At 40.5% G+C, this 25,970-nt stretch overlaps 1 protein-coding gene across 4 annotated transcripts in view; it reads right to left on the bottom strand.

Moving 5' to 3' along the window:
• Positions 1–15,771, bottom strand: part of SMCO2 (single-pass membrane protein with coiled-coil domains 2) — a 34,263-nt gene extending 18,492 nt beyond the window's left edge. Inside the window, exons 1-3 of one of the 4 annotated variants that reach the window (XM_045464320.1) lie at positions 15,413–15,771; positions 11,206–11,343; positions 8,936–9,053 (exon numbers count right to left, since the gene is read on the bottom strand). In XM_045464320.1, the coding sequence (XP_045320276.1) occupies positions 8,936–9,053; positions 11,206–11,333 (246 nt within the window). In that variant the 5' untranslated portion in view covers positions 11,334–11,343; positions 15,413–15,771. The remainder of the gene's footprint in view (positions 1–8,935; positions 9,054–11,205; positions 11,344–15,412) is intronic. The other 3 variants (XM_045464321.1, XM_045464322.1, XM_045464323.1) reach the window with 3 other exon arrangements.
• Positions 15,772–25,970: the final 10,199 nt, after the last annotated feature.

The following is a 25,970-nucleotide window of genomic DNA, read 5'->3' as shown; positions in this document are numbered from 1 at the left end:
CAAACCATTTTCTGGTATTTCACTTCTGTTCATGCACACAATTAATCATTTATCTTTGAACATTTCTCTTCTTTAGTGACTACATTGTGAAATATTTCTCTGTTCTTTAAAGAAGTCTGAAATTTTGGTCTGAAATTTTTGTGTTTCAGCAAAACTATTTTTAAACTGAAAGGAGAAAAATTGGGAGTGCAGATCAGTCTGTTACTGAAATGTCTGTATAAATTACTGGCCATGTCAACAGGAATAACCGACATTCACATAACTCTTTACAAACCTCTTTCATGTGCATTCTTTCTTTTAATTCCCATGATGGACTTCAGTGGATAAAGTCAGGTATTGAAATCTCCTAGGGAATTCATATCAGTGATTAGTCCAAGGTTATATGATATAGAGGATTAAGTGGTCTCTCCAAAAAGATATGTCCATGTCCTAATACTAAGACCCCGAGACCGTGACCTTATTTGGAAAAGAGTCTTTACGGATATAATGAAGTTAGGGGTCTTGAGATGAGATTATCTTGAATTACCTAGACTCCAAATCCAATGACAAGTGTCCTAATGAGAGACAGAAAACACCCACAGAGAGGAAAAAGTCATGAGAAGACAGAGCTGCCACAAGCCAAGGAATGCCTGGAGGCTCCAAAAGCTGGAAGAGGCAGGGCAGGATTCTCCTGTAGAGTGTTCAGAGAAGGCATGACCCTGCTGATCCCTTTTTTCAAACTTCTGGCCTCTAGAACTATGAAAGAATACATTTTGTGTTGTTTTAAGTCACCAAATTTATGGTAATTTGTTACAGCAGCCTTGGAAAACCAATACATATGGCCAATAAGTATGTGGACTAGAACTTGAAGTAGGTTTTCTGATTCCAAGGCCATGACTATTTTCATCATATCTAGTCCTTGGATTCACATTAAGAAATATCTCATCCCTATCACTTCCATGGCCCAGTGGCACCTTGCCAGGGAGGTAAGGATTATTATCACACTTACGGATGAAGAAACAGGCTAGATTTTCCGAGTGCTATATCACTCTGCTTAGCTACTTCTTTGCGAATAAAAACACCCATAACTTCAACTTCTTCCCACCTAATCTTTTGCCACGCTATTCAAAGGCAGCAGCAACACTGTGATGTTGAGGAAGAACAACACTTCACTGGGTATGGGGGACCTGAGTTCTAAGCCTTGTTCTACTCCTGTGGCTGTGGAACCACCTAAACACTCTAAAGCTCAGTTTCCTGTTCTGGAAGAACAAAATTGGACCAGATCATCTCCAGGGTTCTGTCTATGTCCAAAAAAATCTACAACATTTCTCATTTTCATCAATTGGTTTACTGTAATGGTTAATACACTGCAAAAGAGTCAAAGCCAGGAAGTAGAAATGAAATATTTTTTAAAAGCTTCAGGATTGAACAAATAAAGAGGTGTGTGTGTGTGTGTGTGTGTGTGTGTGTGTGTGTGTTTTAATAATAAACTAAAAGTGTGCTTGCATGAAATACAAAGCCTGAGGGCATTACTTTCCATTTATGTGCAGCTCTTTGAAAAGCTCATATGCCTCTATTTGGGTGTTCCATAGGCACCTCAAACTCATCAAGCAAAAAATTGAACTTATTGTATTTCCCCTCTACCTTGTCCAGGTTCCCATCCTTGCATATGTTCTCCCTATTCATCTGGATGCCTCTGCAGGAACCCTGAAAGAAGTCCTTGAGTTTTCATGGGAGATATTCTTTTCCCTCTTCATTACTCATGTCACACCACTTGGTGTCCAAGCCCAAGAGCACCTATCTTTTAAACCTGTGTCCTTTTCTCTCCATCTCCATGGCTGCCAGTCAGTGCCTTGCTTTGGTCCTCATCACTTCCTGACTCCTATCGGCGCCCTGGCTCCAGCCTGCATCCTGCACTATCTCCCCCCATAGTGTCCTGCCTGCCTGCTTGCTCATCACTCCTTTTCTTCCACCCTTCCTCTCAGAACACAAGTTCTCCTTAGCCCCTTTGTCTTTGCATGTACTGTCCCTTCTTTCTGAAATGCTTTTCTTTCATCCAGTTCACCCTTCAAAACTCAGTTTTCATTTTCCTGGTCATCTGCCTGTACAGCGCCTGCCATGTACTTTGTACCACATCTGCTACTTCCGGCGTGGATTTATCATGCAGAGCCATTTTCTTGTCTGAGTCCCGACTAGTGTGTGAGCTCACTGAGGGGAAAGGATTTTAGATAGATAGAGATAGTCTCAACACTTTACAGTGCCTAGAACACAGTGGATGTTCAGTACATGGTTTTAAAATAAATAGACTTCCTGTGTTCACTGCAGCATTATTTACAATGGCCAAGATATGGAAGAAACGTAAGCGTCTATCAACAGATGAATGGATAAAAAAGATGTGGTACAGACCAGAGAAGATGGCAGCGTAGGAGGACGCTGGGCTCACTGTGTCCTGCTGATCACTTAGATTCCACCCACATCTGCCTACGTAACCCAGAAAACTGCCAGAAGGCTGGAGAACGGACTCTCCGGAGCCAAGCGTAGACAAGAGGCCCACGGAAGAGGGTAGGAAGGGCGGAGAGGTGGTGCGCACTACAAGGACTGGAGGGAGGGAGCCGGGGCGGTGGAGGGGCAGCCCTCCCGGCAAGGCAGAGCCCTGAGTCTGACTTGCAAAAGCAGAGGGGCCGGACAGAGTGAGTTCTGACAGCCAGCAGGATGTAACATCTGGAATGTTATAGATCAACAGCTCCGCTTGGAGAGCGGGAGGGCGAGAGGACACCGGGAGGGAGAGTGTTAAGCCCCGGAAGACAGAGCTCAGCTTGGAGGGGGAACAAAGGCACTGGCCAATGCCATCTCCCTCTCCCACCCCCCAGCCGAAAACCCAAAGGGAACCAATTCCCATCACCGAACTTGCTTGCACTGGACAAACACCCAACGCTGTACTTCTGTGGATCCATCCCTCCAATGGGCCTGCCTCCCTCCCAGTGCTACAGGGCCCTCCTGCAGGGGACCACCATCGGCAAAGTGAGCTGAGCCTGCCCCTCCCACCCCTGTGCACCTTGCAGATCCACCCCGGCTAATACACCAGATCCCATCCAGGCTGCACCACAAGCCTGGCAGTGTGCAAGTAGCCCAGACAGGGACCACACCACTCCACAGTGAGTCCTGCCTCTGGGAGAGGGGAAGATAAGGTACACACCAGTCTGACTGTGGCCCCAGTGGTGGGCTGGGGACAATATCTGGTTTGACTGCAACCCCTCCCACCAACACAAGTTACTCCGGACCCCACAGGGGAAGTGCCCTGCAGTTTGGAGCCACCACAGGACTACCCAAGATGATGAAACGGAAGAATTCTCTGCAAAAGAAATTCCAGGAAGTAGCGACAGCAAACGAATTGATCAAAAACGATTTAAGCAATATAACGAAACAAGAATTTAGAATAATAGTCATAAAATTAATCGCTGGGCTTGAAAAAAGCATAGAGGACAGCAGAGAATCTATTGCTACAGAGATCAAGGGACTAAGAAATAGTCATGAGGAGCTAAAAAATGCTATAAATGAGGTGCAAAATAAAATGGAGGCAACCACAGCTCGGGTTGAAGAGGCAGAGGAGAGAATAGGTGAATTAGAAGATAAAATTATGGAAAAAGAGGAAGCTGAGAAAAAGAGAGATAAAAAAATCCAGGAGTATGAGGGGAGAATTAGAGAACTAAGTGTTGCAATGAAACGCAACAATATGCATATCATAGGAATTCCAGAAGAGGAAGAGAGAGGGAAAGGGGCTGAAGGTGTACTTAAACAAATCATAGCTGAGAACTTCCAAGATCTGGGGAAGGAAAAAGGCATTGAAATCCAAGAGGCACAGAGAACTCCCTTCAGACATAACTTGAATCGATCTTTTGCACAACATAACATAGTGAAACTGGCAAAATACAAGGATAAAGAGAAAATTCTGAAAGCAGCTAGGGATAAACACACTCTAACATATAAAGGGAGACGATAAGACTAGTGGCAGATCTATCTATTGAAACTTGGCAGGCCAGAAAGGAATGGCGGGAAATCTTCAATGTGATGAGCAGGAAAAATATGAGCAGCCCAGAATCCTTTATTCAGCAAGTCTGTCATTTAGAATAGAAGGAGGGGTGCCTGGGTGGCTCAGTTGGTTGGGCATCTGACTTCGGCTCAGGTCACGATCTCATGGTCCTTGAGTTCGAGCCCCGCATCGGGCTCTGGGCTGATGGCTCAGAGCCTAGAGCATGCTTCCGATTCTGTGTCTCCCTCTCTCTCTGCCCCTCCCCGTTCATGCTCTGTCTCTCTCTGTCTCAAAAATAAATAAACGTTAAAAAAAAAATTTTAGAATAGAAGGAGAGATAAAGGTCTTCCCAAACAAACAAAAACTGAAGGAATTCATCACCACTAAACCAGCCCTACAAGAGATCCTAAGGGGAGTCTGTGAGTGAAATGTTGCAAGGACCACAAAGTACCAGAGACATCACTGCAAGCATGAAACCTACAGATATCACAATGACTCTAAACCGATATCTTTCTATAATAACACTGAATGTAAATGGACTAAATGCTCCAACCAAAAGACATAGGGTATCAGAATGGATAAAAAAACAAGACCCATCTATTTGCCATCTATAAGAGACTCATTTTAGACCTGAGGACACCTTCAGATTGAGAGTGAGGGGATGGAGAACTGTCTATCATGCTACTGGAAGTCGAAAGAAAGCTGGAGTAGCCATACTTATATCAGACAAACTAGACTTTAAATTAAAGGCTGTAACAAGAGGTGAAGAAGGGCATTATATAATAATTACAGGGCCTATCCATCAGGAAGAGCTAACAATTATAAATGTCTATGTGCTGAATACAGGAGCCCCCAAATATATAAAACAATTACTCACAAACATAAGCAACCTTATTGATAAGAATGTGGTAATTGCAGGGGACTTTAATACTCCACTTATAGTAATGGATAGATCATCTAGACACACGGTCAATAAAGAAACAAGGGCCCTGAATGATACACTGGATCAGATGGACTTGACAGATATATTTAGAACTCTGCATCCCAAAGCAACAGAATATACTTTCTTCTCGAGTGCATATGGAACATTCTCCAAGATAGATCACATACTGGGTCACAAAACAGCCCTTCATAAGTATACAAGAATTGAGATCATACCATGCATACTTTCAGACCACAATGCTATGAAGCTTGAAATCAACCACAGGAAAAAGTCTGGAAAACCTCCAAAAGCATGGAGGTTAAAGAACACCCTACTAAAGAATGAATGGGTCAACCAGGTAATTAGAGAAGAAATTAAAAAACATATGGAAACAAATGAAAATGAAAATACAGCAATCCAAACGCTTTGGGATGCAGCGAAGGCAGTCCTGAGAGGAAAATACATTGCAATCCAGGCCTATCACAAGAAACAAGAAAAAGCCCAAATACAAAATGTAACAGCACACCTAAAGGAAATAAAAGCAGAACAGCAAAGATAGCCCAAACCCACCAGAAGAAGAGAAATAATAAAGATCAGAGCAGAAATAAACAATATAGAATCTAAAAAACTATAGAGCAGATCAATGAAAACAAGAGTTGGTTTTTTGAAAAAATAAACAAAATTGACAAACCTCTAGCCAGGCTTCTCAAAAAGAAAAGGGAGATGACCCAAATAGATAAAATCATGAATGAAAATGGAATTATTACAGCCAATCCCTCAGAAATACAAGCAATTATCAGGGAATACTATGAAAAAGTATATGCCAACAAACTGGAAAACCTGGAAGAAATGGACAAATTCCTAAGCACCCACACACTTCCAAAACTCAAACGGGAATAAATAGAAAACTTGAACAGACCTATAACCAGCAAATAAATTGAATCAGTTATCAAAAATCTCCCAACAAATAAGAGTCCAGGACCAGATGGCTTCCCTGGGGAATTCTACCAGACATTTAAAGCAGAGATAATACCTATCCTTCTCAAGCTGTTCCAAAAAATAGAAAGGGAAGGAAAACTTCCAGACTCATTCTATGAAGCCAGTATTACTTTGATTCCTAAACCAGACAGAGACCCAGCAAAAAAAGAGAACTACAGGCCAATATCCCTGATGAATATAGGTGCAAAAATTCTAATAAGATACTAGCAAATCGAATTCAACAGCATATAAAAAGAATTATACACCATGATCAAGTGGGATTCATTCCTGGGCTGCAGGGCTGGTTCAACATTCACAAATCAATCAACGTGATACATCACATTAATAAAAGAAAAGATAAGAACCATATGATCCTGTCAATCGATGCAGAAAAAGCATTTGACAAAATTCAGCATTCTTTCTTAATAAAAACACTCGAGAAAGTCAGGATAGAAGGAACATACTTAAACATCATAAAAGCCATTTCTGAAAAGCCCACAGCTAACATCATCCTCAATGGGGAAAAACTGAGAGCTTTCCCCCTGAGGTCAGGAACAGGACAGGGAGGTCCACTCTCACCGCTGTTGTTTAACATAGTGTTGGAAGTGCTAACATCAGCAACCAGACAACAAAAGGAAATCAAAGGCATCAAAATTGGCAAAGATGAAGTCAAGCTTTCACTTTTTGCAGATGACATGATATTAAACATGGAAAATCCGGTAGACTCCATCAAAAGTCTGCTAGAACTGGTACATGAATTCAGCAAATTCGCAGAATACAAAATCAATGTATAGAAATCAGTTGCATTCTTATACACTAATAATGAAGCAACAAATACAAATAAAGAAACTGATTTATTTATTTATTTATTTACATATTTATTATATGTATGTATACATACACAGATACACACACACCAGGGAATATTATTCCACCAAAGAAAAGAACGAGATTTTACCAGTTGTGACAACGTGGATGGACCTAGAGGGCATTATGTTGAGTGAGGTAAGTCAGACAAAGACAAATACCATATGATTTCACTTATGTGTGGAGTCTAAAAAACAAAACAAACAGAAACGGATTTATAAATACAGAGAAAAAGCTGGTGGTTGCCAGAGGGGAGGAGCAAAGTAGGTAAAGGGGTGGAGAGGCACAAACTTCCAGTTACAGAAAACAAATAAATAGACTTCAGTAGTAGGCAAATGCATTCTGCCTGTGAGAGATGCAGACGAAAGCAGGAAACAGGAAAGCGTGCTCACTCACCTGTCATCCGAAATCAACGCTATGCATAGCAGTGCCAGAGATTGGAAAATGTGAAACCAGACAAAATATTCGTTTCTAAATATTTTGGGGGTTTTGATGGTTAGATACGGCAATTTTGGCAGTCTGGTTAAAGTCTATTTTGTTAATGAAGCCAACTGATTTTTTTAAAAACTTCTGTTAACTCTGTCCTTTTCCTGAACCTTTAAATCTCATGGTCTCATAAAAAAATGTGAAGTTATGCAAATTAAAGACCTTCTGGTTTGCTTTCAGGGAATAAGACAAAACTGCTTCTTCCTAAAGAAGTCATATATTTGTCCTTTTATTGGCAATGATCTTAATTTATTAACACTTACATTAATTGTGTAACTGCATGTGATTTATTTTTATATGATTGTAGAATTTTCCCTATAAATAAATTGACGTAAAGAAATATAGCCAAAAAAATTTTAAAGCCTTTGTGAAACAGATACTCTGACTTGAAGTTTGTAAGAAATAGTCTTTTTGCCTTATACCCTGAGAATGTGGACTGTTTGGTAAACTCTTACAGAGTGAATAATTTTATTCTCTAATTACACATATTCTATACTGAGTCAACAAGGGATGTTCACTGACTGACTGAATTCGGTGGGTCAATGGTAACAGCCCTTGGAGTCCAGGGACAAGGCCCCTCCAAAAAAAAATCAGATGATACTATTTATAGAGTAATACCTTCAATTCATGTTCCCTAAGATCATAGAGCCTCACACCTCAATTTCCTGATTTCCTTTTCTCGTCCTCAGCCTTGCTAAGAAACCCCATCATAAGTCTCCCCTTCTAATTCAGTACCTATTATTCTTTTTTTCCATAAAAGGTGTCTGTCTGTCTGTCTGTCTGTCTGTCTTTCCTTTCACTTCTTGTCTGTCTCATTATATCTATTCTCCAACTTCTAACTCCATCCCCTCATGCCTTGTATCCCCTTCTACTTCTTTGTTTCTATGTTTACTTACTGAAGAGTCCTCAAAGGTAAAGTCCAGCTTACAATATTCTTTTGGGACTTTTCTTTCTATGGATTTACAGAATTCGCCAGCCCTGAATCCAAAATATATTCAAAGGAGAAGTAGACAAAGAGATAAATCCTGAGCTTCCTGTGGGGGCTGCATAAGCTTGGGTGTGGACATTCTCACTCTAGCCTTCTTTTATGTTTTTCTGGCTGGTTGAAACCAAAGGCCAATGGCCTGGGGGATCTATGGAGAGATTTGCTCATCGATAATAAACTGGGTCTGTCTCAGCCATGCCTCCGCTTTGATCTAGATGGTAGTGAAAACATAAACCCTTCCCGGGACAATCTCTGGCGTTTGTTGGAATTTCCTCCATTCCATGTCAGCTGAGTGACTGAATTTCAAAGACTGGGAGATGTTCAGACTGAATTAAGAGTAAATAGATCTCTCTGGTGCTTCCTGTTGGAAGACAGTCTGTGAAAAGAGGGCGATTTTACACACGGCAATTTACTCTAGGGTGAAAAATGTCACAGTTATTTCACAAATCCCAAGGACAAAAGTAACATAGAATGCACAAATGTTTTTGTGTTTTTGTGTGGAAAGGTTAGCAAATCCCTCACGTGATAACAGCAGCCCTCAGAGGAGACTCTCCCTCCCTCCTGGTCTCAAGCTCTGAACACCCCGCTCCTCCTATGGGGGAAACCCTCAGATCTTTCCTTGCCACCTTGAGATTTGAGATACAAAGTTCCTCTCTTCACCCACTGTGATGCTTACATCTTCCCTTACCCATTTTGTAGTCTCTGTCACATGATGGAAGTCACTTTGGGGCTTTTCAGAGAAAATGTTGTTCTCATCATCTGATCTGTCCAATATGCGGTCCATTTTGGTAAATTCCCTCTGCAAACTGCAAGCCACACAATCAAAACAGATGCTGTTATTATGCCTTAGGTCTGTAGTTTAGGCTCGACCTAAATATCTCTAGAGGGAGAACACAGGAATCTTTCCCGGCTCCAAGGAGTACTGATTTCACCCTGTGTGAATAATGTCTACCATGGTATACTGCACAAAACAGGAATAGAGAGGCGGGATAAGTATTTGCTGACTGAATCAATAAGTGATTGAACAGTGAGATTGCAAATTCCAAAGCCATTACAGCTGTGTGCCTGCGTGCGTGCAGATGTGTGTGTAAAATAAACAAATAATAAATAAATACTCTTTTTAAAAAAGTAGAGTTGAAAAGTGTCGTGTGGTTCAAAAGACCACGCAGAATGGAGTAAGTCTGTGTTACCATCTTGATCTCTAGCTGCCTAATGTCTGCCCCACATTTACTAGTTCCTTTTTTCTCCTTCCACAGAGATTCCATGCATAAACAAGCTATGTTTATGTAGATATGTAAGCCTTTTTAAATATACATGAGAGGATATTATACACATTATTCTGCACCTTATATTTCTTTTTTAACAACCTCTTGGAGTCCATTTCATATTAGTACATATAGAGCTGTCTCATTTTATTTTTATTTTATTTTTAATTTTTTAAATGTTTATTAATTTTTGAGAGAGAGAGAGAGAGACAGAGTGCAAGCGGGGAAGGGGCAGAGAGAGGGAGACACAGAGTCCGAGGCAGGCTCTAGGCTCTGAGCTGTCAGTGCAGAGCCCAACACGGGGCTTGTACCCACGAACCGTGAGATCATGCCCTGAGCCAAAGTTGGCCACTTAACCGACTGCGCCACCCAGGCGCCCCAACATTTTCAAATAGTTATGTGGTACTTCACTGTGGGGCCATATACCAATTTGCTAATCAGTTCTTCATTAATGCATATGTAGATTATTTCCAGTTAATTGTTAACTACAAACAGTGTTGCAGTGAATATCCCTATACATCTATGGGTCGATGTGTATGTATGTGTAGAAATATATCTATTGGATAACCCTAAAAATAGAATTGCTGGGTCAGTAGATACATATATTTTAAATTGTGACAGATTTTATCAAAGATTTTATCATAGATTTTAAGTTATGCCTTAAAGAGGTTGAATCCATTTACACTTCCAACAAAAATGATGAGAGTGCCTGTTTTCCACTCCTTTTCTACAATCATGTATTATTAAAGTTTTTTTCATCTTTGTCAATCCCATATGCTTAAACTGGTATCTCTTTTTAGTTTTAATCTTTTTTTTATTAGCGAGGTTGAGCATTTTTGCCTATATGTATAAAACCCATTTGTATTTCCTGTTCTATGGTAATGTATTGAAATCCTTTGCCCATTTCCTATTGGATTACTGTTATTATCTGGAGCGTATGTGTGTGGATATGTACACACACACTCACATATACATCTGAGTGAATCGCAATACATTGTGATGGAGGTCTATGGCAGGAATTTCCAGTCTGTGGGTTTTGAACCCTGAGGTGGGTGCATTTTACACCTACCCTGTATAGAAAGGGGTTCTGGAATCTATACAGGGAATCTAAACATTTCTATAGACTGAACAAATATTGCTTCCACAAATACTGCTTAAAGTTTCCAAAGGTATATACTACTGGTATTAATAAATTGTAAATGCATTTAAAAACATCTTTGATGTCATAATAGGTTTTTTGACACATGAGGATTCTGGGAAGTCTTTTACTTTAACACATTTCTTCCTATTCAAAAAGGTTGTTACCTGTTGGTTTATATTAGAACACATTTTTATCATGTATTAACCAATGCGTATGTTTATTTGTCTGAATATTTTGTGCTTTTTCTACTCTAGAAAGTATTGTAAATGGTTTATATATTTTCCACACGAAGATAATAAAAGCACAAAGCAAAGTATTTTTGTAAATTGAGATTAGAGCCTTAACCATTTGTATTCGACTGATGTCCACCTGGTTTATGACCATAGGCCCCTTTAGTGTCTTCCAATAAATATTCATGAGGTCAAAATTAAAAGAATTGTAGAGAAGAATGTCAACCCCACCCCTGAACTTGCAAATCTCATTGTTTGCATCCTACTGTCCCAACAAAGTCTCCAGACAGAGACTGTTCCTGAGAGCTCAGCCCTCACTTACTTCTGCATTGCACCTTCAGCCACATCCGTATTTTGGAGAAAGCCATTGTTTTTCTCAGTAAACTGTTGTTCCTTTCCAACTGTCTTCATCTGCAGAGACATCCTGTCACTTAGCTTCATAAGAGCCATTTCTTCAGCACTGCAGGGACAATGATGGCAACAAGAGGGCTTTCTTAGCAGGATGGCAACTACATTCCTTGCACTGATACACTGATAACAGGCCTATTTCAGGAAGTTTGGTCTTAACCCCTCTCCTTCCAAAACTGGCCATCGGTTATAAGGGACCCCAAAGTAAGCTCTTAGGTTTCTCTGTTCAGATATATACAGGAAAGTCTGTGTGTGTGGCTGTTCTTAGGACTTCTCTGGTTAACATGAGGGTTGTCTGAGCCTACAAACGTGTATTTTAAATCCTTGAATGGGAATATTATAGAGCAATGTATAAGAGCCAGGCTAGGGAAACGGGTTGGTTTTTATAATCTTTTTCTGATCATGTATACGCACAAAAAATGGAAAAGGAGAAAGAAGGAAATAGAAATCACTGGTACTCTGGAGATGACCAGAGATACCCAAGATATCCAGACAAAACCACTCCTAATATTTTGTTGTATTTATTTTTATTTCTAAATTTGATATTTGTTTTATTCTTTTTCTGTTGTTGACAACTAGGTCATTTCTAATTTTTTAATATAAGTAATATAGTAATGAATATCCTTGCTTAGTAATTTTCAGCACATCTCTATTATTTACTTATAATACTTCCTTAGAGGTAAAGCAACTTGGTGGAGGTGTATATGCATTTTTAAGGACTTAGAAAAATATTTCCAAATTGCTTTCCTAAAGGTTGAAACAATGTACACCACCACCAGCTGTGCATGAGAAGGGGCATTTCCTTCCAGCCAGATAGGCAAGTGTTAGCAGAGGGCGGAGGAGTTAAGTGTTAGAGTAGTGAGGTAGTGCAGAAAAGAAAGGGGAGAGGAAATAGAAAGGAGGCAGAGAGATGTGAGGAAGCTTCTAGAAAGCTCATGTGAAAAGCTATAAGAAAGGATCCTTATGAAACATAACTCCCATTTATTGGCAGAAATCACAGGGATTATACCCATCACCAAAAGGATATACCTTCTTCTCTGGAGGGTATCCTGGCCCCCCAGAACCCTGAGAGACAGAAACCCTGAGGGACCGAGGGGGAATATAGGCTAATGGAAGGCAAAGGATAGCAGGGATTTTCCTAGAAGGGTGAACTATGGCTGGGATTAAGAATGGTAGGAGGAGGGGTGCCTGGGTGGCTTAGTTGGTTGAGCATCCGACCAGCTCAGGTCATGATCTTGCTGTTCTTGAGATCAAGCACCTGTTGGGCTCTGTGCTGACAGTGTGGAGACTGCTTTGGATTCTCTCTCCCTCGCCCTCTGCCCCTCCCCCACAAGCTCCCCCTCTCTCTCTCTCAAAAATGAATAAATATAAAAGAGGGGTGCCTGGGCGGCTCAGTCAGTTAAGTGTCTGACTTCGGCTGAGGTCATGATCTCATGGTTTGTCGGTTCGAGCCCCATGTCGGGCTCTGTGCTGAACGCTTGCTCAAAGCCTGGAGACTGCTTCCGATTCTGTGTCTCCTCTCTCTGCTCCCCCCACCCCACCCCGCTTGTGCTCTGTCTCATTGTCTCTCAAAAAAAATATATATATAATAAAAAAATTAAAGAGAAAAGAAAAAGGAATGGTAGGAGGAAAGAGGCTCTGGAAACCACAGATATTTTGGAACCATCTGGGCAGCCAACACCCTGGTCCATCACTCTGTGGCAAAACTGAGCTTTGTCCTTGACCAGTGGGGGGGATCCACAGTGGATGTGGTACAGAGGGGACCCTTGTGAAGGAGAAGCAAAGGGAAAGACTAGAACCTTTGATGTGAGGTAGCTCCATCCTTCTTAACTTTGAGTGTGACAAAAAAGACTGAAACTTTGATCTCTTTCAGGAGGGACGCTGTGACCTGCCCAATTTCATCACAGATCCTATCTGGACAGTTTCATCTGTTTCCTGAAGGTGCTGAGCATTACTAAGGCAGTTCCTAGCTTTGAAGGATGAATGGCCATGAAATCTGCCTGGTTTCATGTCTCTTTCCTGTCCAAGAACTGGAATACTGTGCAAATAATATTTCCTGACTTTGACAATTCTTTGACATCCTAATAGTTTCCATTGGGTGATTCAAAAGAAAACCTGTTTCTCTCAATTCAAGTACCTACACCAATTCTGCATCCATACATTTTCTCTTATTTCAAATAACAGAATCCTAATGATGGCTTATGTTTGTGCAGCACCTAACAAGATTACAATGCTTTTCACATATTACCTTATTCAGTTCCTACAACAACACAGTGAGGAAGGTATTTATTCCTGTTTTATGTGTCCTAAGCTCTGGGAGATGGTGTGATTTACTTAGAGTCATACAGCTGGTTAACTAGCCAAACTAAGACTCAGAATTTCCATGTCCTCACAGCTACTTATAAGGGATTTCTTCCCCACCCCAAAAGATGATCTAGCTCAGGGCTTCCGAATAAAATTTTCTGTGATGTTGGAAATCTTCTGTACACTGTTCATACAGTAGGTCCCAGCCATCTATGTCTACTGAGCACTTGAGATGTGCTAATGCAACCGAGGAATTGAAACTTTTTAACCTAAGTAAATTTAAATTCAATTAGCCATATGTGGCCAGTGGCTACCATATTGAACAACACAGATTTTCTAGCCCAGGAATCAGCAAACTATAGCCTGCAGGCCAAATCCATCCTGCCCCCTGTTTCTGTAAATAACATTTTATTGGAACACAGCCACACCCATTCCTTTACATATTGTCTATGACTGTTTTGTGCTGCAATGACCGAGTTGAATGGTTGCAAGAGCAATGTAAATCTGGCATGTAAAGCCTAAAATATTTACTACCTGGCCTGCAAAACCTAAAATATTTGCAATCCTGCTCTTTACAGAAAAAGTTTGCCAACGCTTGTTCTAGACCATCACCTTCTTCTGTGATGATGGGTATTTGCCAGAGTGAATCAACTAGATACAGTGAATAAGAGTAGAAATGGGAGCTATTAGGTTTCTTTAGCTTCAAAATAATAATAATAATAATAATAATAATAATAATAATAATAGTGCTTACACATGTGCAGCACCTTCAGTTTCTTAAGAACTTTCACTAAGTTGTTTCATTTGATCCTCACATGCACCCTGTATGGTCAGGCAAGCCAGGCAGATCTTATTGCCTCTATTTTTTAATTTTTTTTAATGTTTATTTATTTTTGACAGAGAGAGAGACAGAGCATGAGCAGGGGAGGGGCAGAGAGAGAGGGAGACACAGAATCGAAAGCAGGCTCCAGGCTCTGAGCTGCCAGCACAGAGCCCGATGTGGGGCTCGTACTCACAGACCACGAGATCATGACCTGAGCCGAAGTCGGACACTCAACCGACTGAGCCACCCAGGGTGCCCCTTGCCTCTATTTCTTAGATGCAGAAACTGAGACTCAGAGATGGCCCATGATTTGCCCAAATTTTATTGCTAGAAAATGGTAGAATCAAGATTTAAACCTGCAAGTTCTGGCTATGAGGGTGGCAATTATCCTACTGTTATATGTACATTTGATGCCTAGTATGTTTTGATGGGTTACTTAATAACCTTCTCATCTCAAAAACAAGCTATCTTTTGAAGCTAACTTTTTTTTAGTAATCTCTACACCTAGTGTGGGTCTTGGACCCAAGACCTCCAGATCAAGAGTCACATTGTGCTACTGATCAAGCCAGCCAGGCACCCCTGAAACTAACTCTTGACGAAGGTCCTCATTACTCACGGTGTGGTTTGCACACCTGCAGTATCAGCACCACCTGGGAGCTTGCTAAACATGCAGAATCTCAGGTCCTACCCTGTCTCACTGAATCAGCGTCTGCATTTTCACAAGATCCCAGGTGACTCATATATGTATGAAAGTTTGAAAATATTACACTCGAGACCATTGAAACGAGAATCCTCTTCTCCTCCCTACACCCTATCTCTTCGTTCCTATGTGTTTATACCTTTGGTCTCTAGGGCTGTTTGGTACAACTGGAATGAATCCCTCCTCCTTCCCCCAGCCTCACCAAAACCTTTAACATTATAAATTTGGAGAACCATTAATCAAAAGAAACAGATCAACTATTTTAAAGGACATCTGATGAGATCTCTAACTTACATTTTGTGGGGGATTTTCTCCAGGCCTGACCACTCAGATTGCCCTCTTCAGTTTCTGCTAACCAGACAATTTGGGGTCCCAGGAATTTTAAAGCATGGTTCCAATAATCAAGGATTTGATGTCAAGGCTCCTGGCAAGGTTGTGACGAGACGGTACAGCTGTGAAATAGTATATACCTGCTAATATCCTTGTTCTTCAATCTGGTAATCACAAAATTCTCTCAATTCAGTGGGGTAGACTGGGGACAGTTAAGTTTCCCTGAAAAGTTCTGGTGAGGCCAGATCCACCCGTCCCCTAGAAGAGGCCATTTGTGAGAGCTACACACCTAGGCAGGCGAGTTTGCAGTTGGACTTGTCCTCTCTGACATTCCGCATGGAATGCGGCATATGCAACCCTTCAACCCCCTCTCACAAAGTTCCAGGTATACAGAGCTCGCCTGCTTTCTTTTAACTTACATCTCCAGCTAATCTCCCAGCTTCCTTGCTTTTGCTAACTATTGGAAACTAAATTCAGCCCTCTGTCCATCTGCCTATGGACACGATGCTCTGGGATGCCTTTCCAGCCTCAGATGCTTCTGCCATGCCTGCTCCTTTCACCTCCTTGTCTGAATAAGACACTTAAGTAAAATCTTCTACAACAGAGGACATGACTTCTCCCGTTTTCCTCCCACTTAGCAGGAACGAGGAAGCAGTTGATCTTGCGAACCAGGGTTACTCCTACTTGATGGCTCTGTCACCTCTTTGCCTTTGAAATCCATACTTCCTCTTACCATTCTCTACAACCCACTTTCACTTCTTCTATGACTTCAGTGCCAAATGTACATTTCCCTTGGTACCTCATCTTCTCCCATCATTCTTGAGGAACTCAGCACCCACTGGAAGGGCCTAACGTGCTGACTTCAGGGATCCGAAGCCCCCAACTCTTAAAACTTTCCTCTGCAACCACCAAAATTATTCAGCAGCATGGAGATACAAATTTTTATAGGCATGAACTCTAGAATTAGATCAGTGTTTCAAACCTGGCTTTGCCATTGATTAGCTATTTGGTTTGTGGCAGAATTTATTTCTTTGTCTGAAAAAATGTTTTGGATAATACCTGCCTAATTGGTTTGTCAAGAAGATTAAGGCAATCATTTGAGGAGGGAGTTTAGGGTATTGTGGATGGCTGTTAGTCCTCTGGCCAGAATGTAGGCTCCATGAAGATGGGGATGTTTGTGTGCTTTGTGGACAACTGTACCCCAGCACTAGGAGTGGCTGGCACTAGGCACTCAAAAAATGTTTGTCAAAGCAATGGAATAAATGCATATATGGTAGCCATGTTTTCTATGTCAATATTTTAGGTCTCGTCATCACCCTGAGTATTTCTTCAGCTAAAAGCTCAAGGTACATGTCCCAACTTTCTCCTAGACTTTCCTATGCTCTCTACCTAATTAGAAACCCAGACTCCAGGAGTGCCTGGATGGTTCAGTCAGGTCAGCATCCAACTTCAGCTCAGGTCATGATCTCATGGTTTATGGGTTCAAGCCCCATGTCGAGCTCTGTGCTGACAGCTCAGAGTCTGGAACCTGCTTTAGATTCTGTGTCTCTCCCTCTCTCTCTGCCCCTCCCCCGCTCATGCTCTGTCTCTGTCTCTCAAAAAATGAATACACATTAAAAAAAATTGTTTTTAAAAAGAAGAAACCCAGACTCCTCCATCTTGTGACTCCCCTTAGTACCCGCTGGGCCAATCTTCAGCCTTGGGTTCTTGCCTCATTTCATGACTATGTTCGTACCTGTGGTTGTTCCAAGAAATCCTATGCTTCTTTAAGAAAGAAATCACAAGAAAAAAAAAAAAAAAGAGGGAGAAAATCACAAGATTCTTATAAGTGGTTCCTTCACAATTTAATAACAACAACAATAACATCTAATACTTAATGAGTGCTTACTAATGTGCCAGGCAACTCTTCTAAGCATTTTACATATATTACCTAATTTAATTCTTACCACCTTTCAAAAACGGAGAGATCTGGGATTCAAACCCAAACCTGGTTAGTCTGGCTCCAGAGACCATGCCCTTCAGGACCACTGTATATGACTCTTTCTCACGTTGGGTTCTCACAGTTACTCAGCAAAACTTTATACATTTCTTGTTGCCTCCCCAAAATATGAGGCTAACAGCTGTTTTCTGTCTTGCTCAGTTCCTTTCCCTCTCTGCCCTGTTCCCAAAATGCAGTCAGCTCCCTCTGTGAGCAGTGACCCAGCCTCCGGCACTGTTGCCCTGAAGGAAGCCACCTGATGGGAGTTCTCTTCACTGCCAGACAGCTCCTTTGTGTAGCCTCCTCTCCAGAATATCCGTATGTTTTCTGCATCCTTTCCCACTCCCTTTCTACCTCAGAGGAAGTGCTTTTCTCCTCTTCTTCCTCAGGCTGCCTTGACTCCCACCCTTGTTCCTTCTTGGGGATTGTAGCCATTAATGATCAATTCTCTAGCAATTTCTCAAACTCTTTTTGAGTTCCACCTCTGGCATTCCCCTGAGGAGCTCACAATTTCTCTGAGGAAACAGACATAAATCTGAGGCAGCAAGCTCTGCCTTGTGCACTATTGCTTCGCCTCCATGTGAAAACCTTGTCATGTTTCCCCTCTTGTTGGAAAAAAGCCTTTCACTCTGTGTGTTTGAACTACCATCTTAACTCTCTTCTTTTAACAAAAATTTCTTAAAATACCAATTACTATATGGCACAAAAACAGACACATAGACCAATGGAATAGAATAGAAACCCCAGAACTAGACCCACAAACGTATGGTCAACTCATCTTTGACAAAGCAGGAAAGAACATCCAATGGAAAAAAGACAGCCTCTTTAACAAATGGTGCTGGGAGAACTGGACAGCAACATGCAGAAGGTTGAAACTAGACCACTTTCTCACACCATTCACAAAAATAAACTCAAAATGGATAAAGGACCTGAATGTGAGACAGGAAACCATCAAAACCTTAGAGGAGAAAGCAGGAAAAGACCTCTCTGACCTCAGCCGTAGCAATCTCTTACTCGACACATCCCCAAAGGCAAGGGAATTAAAAGCAAAAGTGAATGACTGGGACCTTATGAAGATAAAAAGCTTCTGCACAGCAAAGGAAACAACCAACAAAACTAAAAGGCAACCAACGGAATGGGAAAAGATATTTGCAAATGACATATCGGACAAAGGGCTAGTATCCAGAATCTATAAAGAGCTCACCAAACTCCACACCCGAAAAACAAATAACCCAGTGAAGAAATGGGCAGAAAACATGAATAGACACCTCTCTAAAGAAGACATCCGGATGGCCAACAGGCACATGAAAAGATGTTCAGCGTCGCTCCTTATCAGGGAAATACAAATTAAAACCACACTCAGGTATCACCTCACGCCAGTCAGAGTGGCCAAAATGAACAAATCAGGAGACTATAGATGCTGGCGAGGATGTGGAGAAACGGGAACCCTCTTGCACTGTTGGTGGGAATGCAAATTGGTGCAGCCGCTCTGGAAAACAGTGTGGAGGTTCCTCAGAAAATTAAAAATAGACCTACCCTATGACCCAGCAATAGCACTGCTGGGAATTTATCCAAGGGATACAGGAGTACTGATGCATAGGGGCACTTGTACCCCAATGTTCATAGCAGCACTCTCAACAATAGCCAAATTATGGAAAGAGCCTAAATGTCCATCAACTGATGAATGGATAAAGAAATTGTGGTTTATATACACAATGGAATACTACGTGGCAATGAGGAAAAATGAAATATGGCCTTTTGTAGCAACGTGGATGGAACTGGAGAGTGTGATGCTAAGTGAAATAAGCCATACAGAGAAAGACAGATACCATATGGTTTCACTCTTATGTGGACCCTGAGAAACGTAACAGGAACCCATGGGGGAGGGGGAGGAAAAAAGGAAAAAAAAAAAAAAAAAAAAAAAAAAAAGAGGTTAGAGTGGGAGAGAGCCAAAGCATAAGAAACTGTTAAAAACTGAGAACAAACTGAGGGTTGATGGGGGGTGGGAGGGAGGAGAGGGTGGGTGATGGGTATTGAGGAGGGCACCTTTTGGGATGAGCACTGGGTGTTTTATGGAAACCAATTTGGACAATAAATTTCATATATTATAAAAAAAAAAAAAAAAAAAAAAAAAAAATACCAATTACTATAGTTGCCATTTCTATTGTTCGTAACATATTCATGTCCTAAGTGTTTTCAATATGGCTTCTTGATTACAAGTGTTTTTTTGTTTATTTTTCATATTTTTAGAGGCTTTAATCATCTAATTTCGTTGGTGGAGTGGCAATAATACACTTTGTTTCTCACGCTTATTTGATCCCAGAGGTTTTCTTTATTCAAAGCACTGTGTTTTATGGGCCACACTTTGGGAAATCCTTTTTAAAGATTTTGGTAATGTAAGTGAACTTGCAGGCACACATGAAGATCTTGTAAGCATTAGCAACCACAGTCATAGGGCATCCCTGCTGTTGCATCGTGGGTATCATGACTGGGCAGCTTTCTTGAACTACTTCTCATCCAGTGTCATAATCTCTAGATGCTCAGAAAGACTGCTCCTGAGGCCTGAATCTGGGTCTAGCCCCCCAGCATCTGCCCCAACTGGTCCCTGTTTATCCTCCCTGCCCCTCACCAGGCCACCTCCAGCCCAGCAAGTCTTGAGATGTGACACTTACATCAAGAAGGGCATTGGATCCCTGTGAAAAACCTATGTCTTGAATGTATTGGCAAAAGGCTTCATTGAGGACCCAGAGGTTTCAGGAATTAAACTTATAAAGGAATAAATATGTGTTTATTTATGTTCTCAAAGGAATCAGAACCTTTTAATGAGCACCTTTCCATGGAAGGTTTTGCATATTTTATTAATTCACTCTCTAACATTGTTATGAAGCCAGGAGTTAGGTCAAATAATCTGCTTCAAATGTGCTCCTTTTTAACCTTTGCCGGGACAGAGAGATATCTGTAAGTCACTCAGTGTCTCTGAGCTTCCCTTTTCTCATGAACAAAATAGGGGAATGTCTACCTCGCAGGCTCATTGTGAGGAGGAAGCAGAATAATTGTGTAAAGCATTCAGTACAGCCCCTGGAAAACAGTAGGCACTAAAAAAGAGAAGTGACAGCTTGGGGGAATAAAATATGCCAAACCTCAGGTGGTGAATATCTTGACCACCAAAATAAGGAGAACATTATTCATTCTACATCTGGGAAGCCCCTGGCTTCCAGCCCTTTAATAAAATGATTGTCACTGTTTTCAAGAAAGAAACAGTTGAAAGAAAGAGAGAAATTGACAGAGACGGGGAGGAAGATTGTACTCTGTCCCATGATAGGAAGGAAAGGTCTTAGAAGCCAAAACTCTCTTATTAGACCCTAAACAAGAGTGATGTCAGATTTGCAGCTAAAGGAAGCGATAGAGAACACATATAATGAGAAAGATTAGGGAAAGTAGTGCCTACAGCTTCCCAGATATTTAGGAATAAAACATCAGTGTCAAGTCCCCTTATGTGGTGGTAACAGTATCCTCATCTCTATTATCAATTATTTATCAGCTGCTTACTGAATCTAGGGCCCTATGCTAAATAAGGCAAAGGATGAAAGGATGTTCAAGACAGTCTTTACCTTCAGCTTAGAAAAAGATAAGTAACAGTAACAGTCAGTCTATGATGCATGGCAGGACTCGAGTGACGTTTATAGGATTGCCGCAGCATTGCAGAGCAAAGGGATTATTGGAAGGATGCCTACCTAGGGGCATTTCTAATACTTTTAAAGAGGACTACATAATAAGTGTGACTGAATCAAATGTTGTTCAGATAAATGAAGAAGAGGGAAGAAATTCTGCTGTGGAGTTGGGACCCGTCTTAAATGCCAACGTAAGGAGTTCGAGCTTGGAATTTGATGAGGAGATAGTTTATGCAAACGTCATTTAATTGATGTTTTAACCAATTAAATGGAAGAGAAGGCAACGAGGAAAGACCCATGCATGTCAATACATATTTGTAGCCATAATTGGTATTTTATCTTTTCATAGAGAAATAATTTGCAGGATGTTCACCCACAGGTTAAAAGGGGCTATTTTGGAGTGGCAGGAATTTTTGTGATTTTCTGTACAACGCCGATTTCATAAAGGAGGAAAGAAAGGAAGGAAGGCAGACAAGCCTGCCGGCAACGGGGACTTAGTAAGGATTCCCGTCAAAGGACATGACATGACTCAAGTCATGCTGTAGGAACACAGCAATTTCGGGCAGCTTATTAGAAAGGAATACATGGTTTCTAAGCACGCTGTTAGAAAATGAATCAGTGGTTTCTAAGCACTGGTGTGGGTTTTCTGAGACAAGCCCTGTGAGACTCATTTCATTTCCTTTCGCATGACAGAAATACAATTAATCTTTTCTGCACACAAAATCTCCTTTCACTTCATTCCATTGACATAGAAGGAGAAAAATGAAATCATTTTCGAAGCCCAAGAAAGTAAGCCCTAAGAAGGAAATTTAATTTTTCTGCCAATGGAAAAAAAGATACCATAGGATGCAGATTTTCTCATCGTCTCCCTGTACCTGAAACATCAGTCATCTTATCTCCTCCAAGATAACATGATAACAAGGTAACATGAAAAGATTACATTTTGATTTTAACCAAGCGTTCTAGTTAAAAAGTTTTCACTTATTATATCGTATGCAGATTTGGGCTTTACCGATAATCATAGAGAATTTCCACAGAAATCAGAAAGGCATTTGGGAAGAAAACGTTGTATATTGAAATAGTTACAGATGCGTCTGGCACTGGCATGCCTTTGACTGCAAAGACTCGAGCCTATATATTTAAATCTCAATCATTTGAAGCTCTGACTTCAGGACCTGGATGTGCAGAGTTTCTTAGAACACTCTTAGGAGACTGACTTCCATGGCTCTGATCCCCAGGTGGCTTCTCAGTGTAGTACTACTCAGTGGTTCTGACACTTTGAAAACTCACAAAACAGTCTTGGAACGTGGAGAGTTTTAATCTATGGTTATGACTGGCTACATAATTTATGGGACCCGATATAAAGTGAAAAAATGGGGCCCCTTATTAAAAATTAATAAGAATTTCATAACAGTGACAGCAGGGTATGATATCAAGTGTGGGGGGCTTATATGATGCACAGACCTCAGGCCCTTGAGGCTGGTTTGTAATTAGACCAGCATTGATTTTAGGTATCCTACATGTTGGAATTTTACTTAAAGGTTTGGGGAGGAAAAAATTCTTCTGCTAGGAGAAAAAAAAAAGAAAACAAAATACAAAAGTAAAACAACCAGGTTCAATCTCTTTATTTCATATTTTAAAGGATATTGTTAAAAATCATACAATTGGAAAAGTTTATCATTATAAGAATTAAAACATGATAAAAACACACAGACGAAAAAAATGAGAAAACCTTTTACCCACCTTATAATCCTACTTTGTTCCTCAGAAACCCCAATATTTCCATGTGTGTTCTTCCCAGATACTGACATACTCATATATAGTTTCATTATACATATATACATTTATACATTGTTACATATTCAAATGCTTTTTTTTTTTTTTTTAATTTTTTTTTCAACGTTTATTTATTTTTGGGACAGAGAGAGACACAGCATGAACGGGGGAGGGGCAGAGAGAGAGGGAGACACAGAATCGGAAACAGGCTCCAGGCTCTGAGCCATCAGCCCAGAGCCCGACGCAGGGCTTGAACTCACGGACCGCGAGATCGTAACCTGGCTGAAGTCGGACGCTTAACCGACTGCGCCACCCAGGCGCCCCTCAAATGCTTTTTATATACTATTACTGTGCTCATACTGCATATTATGTCCCACACGTGCTTTTCTTTTTCATTATGTCTCAGGACCTTCTAAGTCAGTCTTGTACATCTTCCTCATTCTTTTTAATCATTGTGTAATGTTTCACACCATCAATTTCCATAAGTATTTTAACCATCCATTCTCCCTATTGTTCAAGAGAACATTAAGAAAAATTATATGCCGGGGTGCCTGGGTGGCTCAGTCGGTTAGGCGGCCGACTTCGGCTCAGGTCATGATTTCGTGGTCCGTGAGTTCGAGCCCCGCGTCGGGCTCTGTGCTGACAGCTCAGAGCCTGGAGCCTGTTTCCGATTCTGTGTCTCCCTCTCTCTGACCCTCCCCCGTTCATGCTCTGTCTCTCTCTGTCTCAAAAATAAATAAACGTTAAAAAAAATTTTTTTTAAAAAAAGAAAAATTATATGCCAACAAATTGGACAAACTAGAAGAAATGGATAAATTCCTAGAAACATAAAACCTTCCAAAACTGAATCAGGAAGAAATAGAACATTTGAACAGACATATTATTAGCAATGAAATTGAATCGGAATCAGAAAACTCCCAAGAAACAAAAGTTCAAGACCAGATGGCTCCACAGGTGAATCCTACCAAACATTTAATTAAGAGATAATACTAATTTTTCTCAAACTATTCCAAACATAGAAAAGGCAGGAAAGCTTCCAAATTCAGTCTATGAGGCAGCATTATCCTGACAACAAAAACAGATAAAAACATTGCAAAAAGAGAGAGAGAGAGAACTATAGATCAATTTCTCTGATGAACATAGATGCAAAAATTCTCAACAAAATGTTAGAGAACTGAATTCAGCAATATGTTTTTTTTTTTATTTTTTTCAATGTTTATTTTTGAGAGACAGAAGACAGAGCACGAGAGGGGGAGGGGCAGAGAGAGAGGGAGATACAGAATCTGAAGCAGGCTCCAGGCTCTGAGCTGTCAGCACAGAGCCCGATGTGGGGCTCGAGCTCACAAAGGTGAGATCATGACCTGAGCCTAACTCGGACACTTAACCGACCGAGCCACCCAGGTGCCCCAACAATATGTTTTTAAAAATCATTCATCATGATCAAGTGGAATTCATTCCAGGAATGCAAATGTGATTCAACATTTGCAAATCAATCAGTGTGCTATATCAACAAGAGAAAGGATTAAAAAAAAAAATGGGGCACGTGCGTGGCTCAGTCATTAAGCTTCCAACTCTTGGTTTTGACTCAGGTCATGATCTCACAATTCCTGAGATTGAGCCCCACATCGGGCTGCATGCTGACAGCACAGAGCTTGCTTGGGATTCTCTCTGCCCCTCCCCTGCTCTCTCTCTCTCTCTCTCAAAATAAATAAATAAACTTAAAAAAAAAACTGAAAAGCAAAAAAAACCCATACAATCATTTCAATAGATGCAGAAAAACCATTCAACAAAGTACAACATCCATTCATGATAAAAACTCTAACAAAGTAGGTTAGAGGGAACATACCTCAACATAATAAAGGCCTTCTATGAAAACTCCACAGCTAACATCATACTCAATGATGAAAAACTGAGAGCTTTTCCCCTAAGATCAGGAACAATAAGAAATGTCCACTCTCACCACTTTTATTCAACATAGTACTGGAATTCTAGCCACAGCAATCAGACAAGAAGAAGGAATAAAAGGCATCCAAATCAGTAAAGAAGAAGTAAAACTTTTACTATTTGTAGATGACGTGATACTATATATATAGAAAACCCTAAAGACTCCACCAAAAAACTACTAGAACCGAAAAATAAGTTCAGTAAAGTCACAGGATACAAAATTAATGTACAGAAATCTATTGTATTTCTTTACAGTAATAATGAAGTAGCAGGAAGAGAAATTAAGGAAATAGCCCCATTTGCAATTGCACCAAAAATAATAAAATACTTAGGAATAAATTTAACCTAGGAGGTAAAAGACCTGTATTCTGAAAATTATAAAACATTGATGAATGAAACTGAAGGTGGCAGAAACAAATGGAAAAATATTCCATGATCCTGAATTGGGAGAACAAATACGGTTAGGATGTCCATATTACCCAAAGCAATCTACACATCTAATGCAATCTCTATTAAAATAACAACTAGAACAAGTAATACTAAAATTTGTATGAAACCACAAAAGACCTCAAGTACCCAAAGCAATCTTGGGAAAGAACAAAGTTGGGTTGTTGTTCATACTATGAACAACACACTACAATAAATGTCCCTGTATATGCCTCTTTTTGCACATACAGGACTATTTTTCTTGGATGCATATCTAAGAGTGGATATACTGGGTTGAAAGGAACAAAGAGGCAAAACAAAACGAAACAAAACAAAACAAAACAAAACAAAACAAAACAAAACAAAAAACCAACCCCACAAGGTTTAATGGTTAAGTTAGATTTTGTTCTTTTAAAAAAACGTATTAAGCTTGGTAAAAATGTAAATTGTGTTAACTTTTGAAAAACAATTTAGGAATATCCTAAAGGGCCTAAGAATGTATCAAATGTTTTGACTCAGTACATGTTCCATCTAGGAGTAATCAGAGATCTGTGCAAAGATATATCTGTGCAAAGATGTTCATAGCTGTTCTATTTGTAATTTTAATTAATATTCTGATATTGAGAAAATTAGCATCTATAAAACAATATAGACTCTTAAAATATTGAAAATCTTTTGCTGGGACTGGTTAAATAGATGCTACTTGAAGCCCTCCCTGCAAGAACTG

This window comes from Leopardus geoffroyi, chromosome B4 (genome assembly GCF_018350155.1).
Source record: "Leopardus geoffroyi isolate Oge1 chromosome B4, O.geoffroyi_Oge1_pat1.0, whole genome shotgun sequence".
NCBI classification, from domain to species: domain Eukaryota; kingdom Metazoa; phylum Chordata; class Mammalia; order Carnivora; family Felidae; genus Leopardus; species Leopardus geoffroyi.
The sequence above is the reverse complement of the archived record's forward strand: the minus strand, read 5'-3'. Positions and strand labels throughout refer to the sequence as shown.